The sequence below is a fragment of the Cucumis melo genome, chromosome 3 (assembly GCF_025177605.1).
Source record: "Cucumis melo cultivar AY chromosome 3, USDA_Cmelo_AY_1.0, whole genome shotgun sequence".
Taxonomy (NCBI): Eukaryota; Viridiplantae; Streptophyta; class Magnoliopsida; order Cucurbitales; family Cucurbitaceae; genus Cucumis; species Cucumis melo.
The window spans coordinates 6,620,289-6,629,157 of NC_066859.1; the positions used below are offsets into that span (position 1 = coordinate 6,620,289).

Genomic DNA, 8,869 nt, shown 5'->3' on the forward strand with positions numbered 1-8,869 from the left:
AACCAATTCCTTCTTTCTCTTTATTTAATACCAATCTAATTCTTGTTTTTAACTCAAATAACTCTCTCCTCGTTAACTCTTCCTATCAAATCTTTTTTTTCTTCCCAAAACAATATACATCCTTAAATAATTTTATTATGATCTTCATAATAATAATTATCTTAACTTCATAATTTAATTAATATAATAACTTCATAGTTGTTATGATAGGCAAACTCCATCAAGTGCAAATGAGAGTCTCAACTCTCTAAAAACTCTGGCACATAAGCTCGCAGCATATCCTCCAAAATTTGGTTCAAACGCTCTGTTTGACCATTGGTCTGAAGGTGAAATGGTCTGGTAAAATCTAACCTCGTGCCCAAGGCAACCTAAAATCCTTTCCACAACTTTGAACTGAAACGAGTATCTCTGTCAGAAACAATCGATACAGACACTCCATGCAGTCTCGCTATCTTAGTCATATATGTTTGTCCCCACTTACTGACATTATAAGTGGATTTCCCTAGAATGAATTGGGTTGACTTCGTGAGCTTCTCAACAACGACCCAAATCATCGAATAACCATTTCAGGGTCCTAGGCAGTCCTGTAATGAAGTCCATAGACATATTCTCCCACCTCCACTTATGGACATAACAAACTTACTGGCTTCTGTCTGGATGCCTTCACCTACTTACACACCAAAAATTTACTACTGAAGTCTGCCACTTAACTTTTCATATTTCTCCACCAATAAACACGCTTCAAGTCCTGGTACATCTTTATACTGCCAGGATGCATAAAAATTGAACTATGAGCCACAGTTAAAAGTGCAGCCTCAGGCAAAGGGGTTGGGTTAAGGCTTCATGACGACTTGATAGAGATGATGAAACCCACACGATGTAGTCGCAGGTGCGCGACGGTCGTCGATCGGAGATGGGTGTGGCGGCGAACTTGAGTTGTTAGGGTTTGTGAGGAAAAAGATGGTGAGTTAGGGTTTCAAATGAAGAAGATAAATAGTAACTATCGAGAGGTCCTATTTAAAGATAATAATAATATAATAATTATTATTTTCTTTTCTTTTTCCTTTTCTTTTTTCAAATAAACCAACTCTTTCTCTCTCTTCATTTAATACCAATCTAATTCCGGTTTTTAACTCAAATAACTCTCTCCTCATTAACCCTTCCTATCAAATCTTCTTTTTTTTTTTTCCCAAAACAATATACATCTTTAAATAATTATATTATGATCTTCATAATAATAATTATCTTAAATTCATAATTTAATTAATTATATAATCATATATATAATTAATCATAATTCTCTCAAATATAATTCCACCAATCACAATTCGCTTAAACTAAATATTTTATATAACTAATAGTTCCAAATTTCAAATAATTAATTAAATATTTTCTCAAAAATATCTAATTAATTATAATTTCCACAAAAAACAACCAATTTCCAATAATATCTCAAATAACACCCAAGATAATTCAAAAATAGTTAAAATTAAACTTAAGATAATTATAATTAAAATTACTTGGGGCTATTTTGGGGCATTACATGTATTCATCACAGGCTTCCAACGATAGAAAGGTACACAATATTCAGTATCTAAGAAAGATAATATGAAATTTAGAATAACCAGAACTATTCCAACAAATATTGGCTAATAATTTATAAAACAGTCCATCTGTCCATTGTAACAGAAACATTGCACCAATCATCTTGCATCTGGGATATGTGTAGTCAAAATGTGGGTTGTTATACTATTATCGTTTGTAGGATTCATACTACTGCTGAGAAGAAATTGGGTGGAGTTTGAAGTTTCATCCAATAAGCTGATCATCTCTTCTGAGTTGGATAAATTGTTGTTAATCCATGAGTGTTTAACCTGCATCACTTTTAATCCCTCCAACTCCATAGCCACCTCTTTCATGTTGGGTCGCTCCTCCCCTCTTACTCTCACACACTCTTTCGCTATCTTTGATACTTCTTTTATTTGATTCAACTTCCCTTCATCCATCACCATTTTCTTATCCACAACTTCTGCTAAACGATCTTCTTTCATTGCACAAAGGACATACTTGGCTAGATTCCTCTCCGCTTCTGGCCCATCAAAAGACACAGCCTTCTTTCCAGTTATAAGCTCTAGAAGCACTATTCCAAAGCTGTACACATCGCTCTTCTCCGTCAACTCACTGGTCGACAAGTATTCTGGATCCAAATATCCAAGAGTCCCTTGCACCATGGTGGATAATTGAGTTTGATCCATTGGAACCAACTTGGAGGCGCCGAAATCCGACACCTTTGCAGTCAAATTATTGTCCAAAAGTATGTTAGTGGATTTGATATCCCTGTGGATAATTGGAGTAGAGGCTGAAGAATGCAAATACGAAATGACCCCTGCAGTTTCAGAAGCTATTCTCAAGCGAGCTTCCCAAGATATGTTATTAATGGTCCGATCATGGATGTGATCAAAGAGTGTGCCATTGGTGATGAACTCATACACCAATAATGGAACTTCTGTCTCTAAACAACACCCTAAGAGCTTGACCACGTTACGGTGATTGACTTGGGACAGAACAATGACTTCGTTGATGAATTGGGAAGTTTGAGATTGGTCAACTAATTGTGATTTCTTAATGGCGATAACCGAACCATCGGCTAAGACTCCTTTGTGAACGGTGCCATAGCCGCCTTTTCCTACCACCGTGCTTTCATTGAACTTGTTTGTAGCTTTCTCCAACTCCTCTTGGCTGAAAATTCTAACTGTATCAGTCGGTGATTGCCACTGAGAAAGGTGTTGTTGAAGCATGGTGCCTCCATTTTTCTTGAAAAACTCTTCTTTCCGTTGGATGAACCTCCACTTCTTGTAACCCAAGTATAACCATGAAATAGCAATTAGAAAAACTGTGAATCCAACTCCAGTTCCTGCATTTTATTTCAATATTATACATCATACAATCCTTTTGTTCTGTTTTTTTAGTAAGAATGTACATGTAGATATGGAAATAAAACCTAGCTCTCACCAATGGCAATTTGAATCAACTTGGAGTTGGAATATTTTTGTCTGCAACCTGTTCCCCCATGTCTTCCATCTCCTTCATACTTCTCAGGACAATGGCAGGTATAGTTTCCCGCTGGTGCGTTTTCACACGAAGCGTCGGGTACACACAGATTGGATCCTTCCTCGCATTCATTTATATCTGAAAAGGTTTAATGAAAAGAATATCCAAGTATGTAAACTTTCAATTTCACCGGATGTTAGACTAACATAAACGTTACACTAAACTTTTACCATCCATTCAATTTTATTCTAATCCACCAACTTATTTTAACCAAATAAAATTATGATAATTATAGCAAATAACACAATTTAAGAAAAAAACTTATAACATACAACAAATATAAAATATTTGCAAAACATAGAAAATGTTTGACCTTAGTAAACTGATAAAATTTTTTAAAATATCAAATCTATCATTTAGTGGCTATATCATTGGCACATAAGCTATCACTAGGAACTGATAGTACATTTCTCAAGTTGAAAATTTTTCATTCACAACAACTTATAGCAACTGTCAAATGATATCGTCGATATTTACATCAATTATTGCTTTCAATTTGACAAAATCGAACAAACACTAGTAATAGTGACATATAGAAACTTAACATTGATAGTAGCTAACAATGATATCTTTTATTTAGTGAAATTTGGAAAAAAGTGACCAAAATGGTGGTGGCATATATATTGACTTTTTTTACTATATATGCAATTAATTTATTAATGTGCTATATGTCCTATTACATTTTATTTAAATGGAAGTGGTTAAAAAATAATTAATAGGATAACAATATTGAAATTATTATTTTTTAATAAAATAAAGTTGATTAATTAGAGCAATATTGATGATTGAGTAACTTTGTCAAATTCAATGACAAAAATGGCCACATACATATGCATACAGCTAAATGTTACACCAGCACCACATGCCCATGAACACCCATAAAATGGAAATGGTCCATGGACTAAATAAAATGTATATTAATGATAAACTTGAAATTTAAAAAGTTGTTCAGAGTAGCAAACTATTTCTTTATATGAAATATTTGCAAATAGACAACCAATTTTAATACCACATGACAATTTTTTATTTAAGAAATTTAAGTCCAAACCCCATTTGGCCTAAAATATTAACGAATTCATATGACATATATATTTTACAATAGTTTATTGAATGCAAAATAGACAATTTTCATTTATATATTGATGAGCAAAAAGACTTATTAAACCGGACAAATTACCATTGCAATAGTTTTTAATTACAATTTTCTCTTTTGACTTTTTCTTGAGGAAATTGTTTGAAGTTTAAATACGTAGCTAGTTGTATAACTATCTAAATAATTTATTTTATTAAAAAAAGAAAAGACGAATAATGAAAATTATACCTTGACAACCGTGGTCGAGATAAGGATTTCCGTGGAAACCATCCTGACACTGACAATAATATTCAGATCCATTCATTATCATTTGGCTTTTTGGTCCACATAGACATTTGTCTGTTGGACAAGTATCACTTTTTATGCGCCAATCAAGCACAAGCGGGACTTCCTCTTCCGTGTAGTTTGTGAGATAATCTTTTTTGAACTCAAAACTGTTTTCTTCGATTACAAAAGCATACCCACATGGATTGATGCTTTCGTTTACGGTAGTATAGTTATTAAAGCTTCCAACCACCAAATCTATTCTTTTTAGGCCTTCAGGAATCTCCAACTGACAACACCCACTCCCGGAGCATGGCCCATCTTTTATACTTTCTGTACTGTTTCCACACAACGCCATGCACCCACTTCTGTAGGATTCCCCGTCGACTTTACCAAAAATATAGGCGTAAGTATCGCAGCCGATGACAGTGAACTTGTTCTTGGTGTTGGAAATTGTGAACATGGGGACCGTAATATAGGGTTTGTTGGAATAAAGAGAGCCATCGCTTTTGGAGCAAGCTCGGGCTACGTAGTTCAAGACGTGGATCTCCCCATGCAGCGATATATTAGTTACTCCAATGTTGCTTTTCATTAGGAATGGCATTTCACGATTGTGTTGTGTGCGGCATTCGATTGAGAAATTAATGTTGAGATAACATTTTTCGGTTATCCCGAATGGATATGGAATTTCCAAGTTCCCACACTTACTTTTGCACCCGACTTTGGCTTGAGGAGGTACTGACGAGGACGCAGTCGCTGCTAAAAAGATGGCTATGTTAACCACGATGGCCATGATGAGTCGCACAAGCTTCTTGGCGGTTGGACGTCCCATGGTGTTTCCAATTTTTGGTTGTGTTTGATTTGTTGATAACTCAATCCCACCTTCAACTGTGTATATATATATAATCATCTATTAACTCCTTTTGTTTTCTCTCTTTCAACTCTGAATTAAATATTTGATAGAAACATGCAGAAGTCAAATTTGAATATTTCTTGGCACGCCATCTTAATTTCATAGTAAAATTAATTTACTAAATTTTGTCGTTTTTTCAAACCCCTATATTATATAATGTACATATTGCACATATACAAATTCTGATTTTTTAAAGAAAATATATCATATTGTTTTAATAAATAATGTCAAAAATATTATATAAGAAAAAAATTTAATAAATAATGGCACAAACAATTTGATATTTTAAAGAAGTCATTGGTGATCTCCTGCTTTTCTGTCAACACATATATAATAAGCAAATTATAGAAATTGAACACAAGATGTAAGATGGGGCAGTTAACAATATTAATGGTAGAAAACTAACTAGGCCAATAACTTCTTTAAAACTTATATGATAACAACATTTATTAACTTTAGATGAAATCCTCAACTAGGTAAACGATTTTTTCACTTATTTTTGTCAATATTTTCTACTTTATTGTATTTTTATCATTTATTTATATTTTTAAGTTATTTTAGAATAAATTTACTCATGATCACCCTATTTTTGCCATTTCATTAAACAACTATATTGTTTTTAGAATTAACCCCAAATTCAATATTTTTAAAAGAAATCGAAATTCCAAACATTATGGTTCCGTTGACCGTTTGGGTTAGATTTCATTTTCATATATTTTTTAATATTGATGTTTGTTTTCTCCCAATTTTTTAATTATGGATTTTAAGTTTATTCAAACAAATAATTAAAATTATAGTTTTTAAAAGTAATGTACTATAAATGACAAAATTATTCAAAATATTTACAAAATATAACAAAATTTCATAGTATATCAGTGGTAGCTAGATACTAATAAAAACTTTTATCAATGTATGTTAGTGACATTGATACAATTTAAAATTTTGTTATATTTTTTAAATATTTTAATTCATTTTGCTATATTTGGAAACGTCTCTTTTCAAAATTTGGCTTGTATTTTTAATACATTGTTAGAATGTTGATAACAAAGTAACAAAATTTGAGGTGAAAGTAGTGTACGTTTATAACCGTCATTTCCAAAAAAAAAAAAATAGTTACCGAATATACCTTTAATTTAGTTTACAAAACATGGTTCATTCTTAAACATATATATATATATATATATATTTGAAGAAACTTTTGTGGTCTTGAGGCAAGCCTCAACCCTCAATTTATTTATAAACATATTTTTACTTGTCTAAAAAATTAAGCGGTAACAACCCAACTTTTCGGACTAAGCTAAGATCATTACTTACTGCTAGACTCACAGTAAAACGCACAAAGTCATAAAAAGACTTATTTACGATTCATTATAATCCTTCAATACATAAGAAAAGTAGTTTTGAGCCCTATTTTAAATAACTTTCCAAAAGTTCCAACACATAATTCATGAAGTCATCAAAACAAGACAGGAAAACAATTGTTCTAACCATTACTCCATTTAATAAGTAAAAAGAAACAAAAATAGTAAATACATTCAGCGGAAGCATAAAAAAACCTAGACATGTCCATATGGCTTTTACATATCCTTATTGCCTCTCGCCAGTTTGCCTCTCGCGTTACCTTTACCTGAAAAAGTTAAAGAGTAAAGGATGAATATAGAAATATATCCAGTAAGAGACCCACTACTGGGCTCGTTATGGTAATAACGGTTAGCTTCCTATTAAGGGGTACCCTACATAAACAGGCTAGTGGTTCCGTAGAACGTACACATCAATCAGTCTAGGGATCCCAAAAGATACACGTATCAGTCGAGTGATCCCAAAGGACGCACATATCAGTCTAGTGATCCCAAAGGACGCACATATCAGTCTAGTGATCTCGAAGGATGCACATATCAGTCTAGTGATCCCGAAGGATGTACATATCAGTCTAGTGATCCCGAAGGATGCACATATCAGTCTAGTGATCCCGAAGGATGCACATATCAGTCTAGTGATCCCGAAGGACACACATATCAGTCTAGTGATCCCTTAGGACACCGTGTCTGTAAAGACACTACCTCATAGATAAAGCTAACTATTACCCGTCAGTCCATTCTTAACCGTCTACAACGGTCACATCACAACATCGTTCAAGCTAACAGTTCAGTTCATAAGCTTAGTTAGTCAGATAGTTTAGGTTTAGTCAATAATCTCATCAGTCGCTATACCTAAATCCGATCCACACAATATCGTCACCTTTTTCTAAATCCAATCAACGAATCAATCATCTCTAGGTAAATAAACCTGATAATCATTTCGTCTCAGTCCAAACGCTAGCACAATTACAAATAAACTATATTATGCATAACGTCCCTATTATGCTTAACGTTCCCATTCAATCTATAGTACAGTCCATCAGTGAGTACACAGTCTACACATGAGGTTTTTGAACCTTAGTCCATCAGCTACATAACTCAATAATGAGCAACCAACAACATTCTTCAACTATACATAACATCAAGATTTTCATAATTCAACAACATTACTATTTCGGTTAACAGCATGACCCATCAATAACTATATCACACGAGACTTCCGGGTGTCCGTACTCCATCAGCAGAATAACTCATCAACATATATATATATATATATATATATACACACACACACAAACTATAACTAACAATCTTGTCACCAAGTGCATACTAGTGATGTTTCTACGCATACCTGCATCAGTCAATTAAGTGCAGTCGCTATTGTGCAACCCTCATTTGAGTTACTACTTATTCCTTTAACAACTTATCTCGAAGAAGATAAGTAAACTATGCATCACGCCTATGTTTAGTCTGCAACACAGTTCATCGGTATATACAACACACTATAGTCCATAACCCATACTTCATCAACAGCACAGCCCGACCGTATGCACAGACTACACATAACCGCTCAAACATCACTACTCCATTAACAGTACAACCCATCAATATGTATAATTGCATATAACAGCCAATTCATTTACACTTTACCAATAATATAACATGATATAGATGATATATATATATACATATATATATATATAAACCACTCATAACGGTCCAAACATCTAAACTCAGTTGACGACACAACCCATCATTATAACTAGACTTCACATGGCAGTCATATGCTTATACGCAGTCGAAATCATAACTTGGCAATACTTTTTGGTTTATACAAACAGTCGAACAGTACAGTCATGTATATTATAATTCTTATATTAGTCAATACGAGTCAATCTAAAATTGAGTCCAGTAGTAGAAGTCCCTTACATGAAATGTTGCTAAAATCCTTGTTCAATCCGACATCCACACGAATCCACCTAAACACAAACATAAGTGTTCAACGATGACATCACTAAAATGCACATTTAAGACGTTCTAAAGCAACATCTGCCAACTTACCCGAGTAAAGGAGGGTTATCTCCAACTAAGCCTGTCGTGAAACCCATGAACTTGAGCGCCACTCCTCTA

General features: G+C 33.5%; 1 protein-coding gene across 1 annotated transcript; it reads right to left on the reverse strand.

Annotated features, from left to right (window-relative positions):
* Nucleotides 1-1,469: 1,469 nt before the first annotated feature.
* Nucleotides 1,470-5,319, reverse strand: LOC103485674 (wall-associated receptor kinase 2-like). The gene is made up of 3 exons (XM_008443373.3): nt 4,433-5,319; nt 3,013-3,189; nt 1,470-2,914 (listed from the first exon to the last, which is right to left on the reverse strand). Exons 1-3 carry the CDS (start codon nt 5,298-5,300, stop codon nt 1,704-1,706), a joined length of 2,256 nt encoding a protein of 751 aa, XP_008441595.2. The 5' UTR covers nt 5,301-5,319; the 3' UTR covers nt 1,470-1,703.
* Between the last annotated feature and the right edge of the window lie 3,550 nt (nt 5,320-8,869).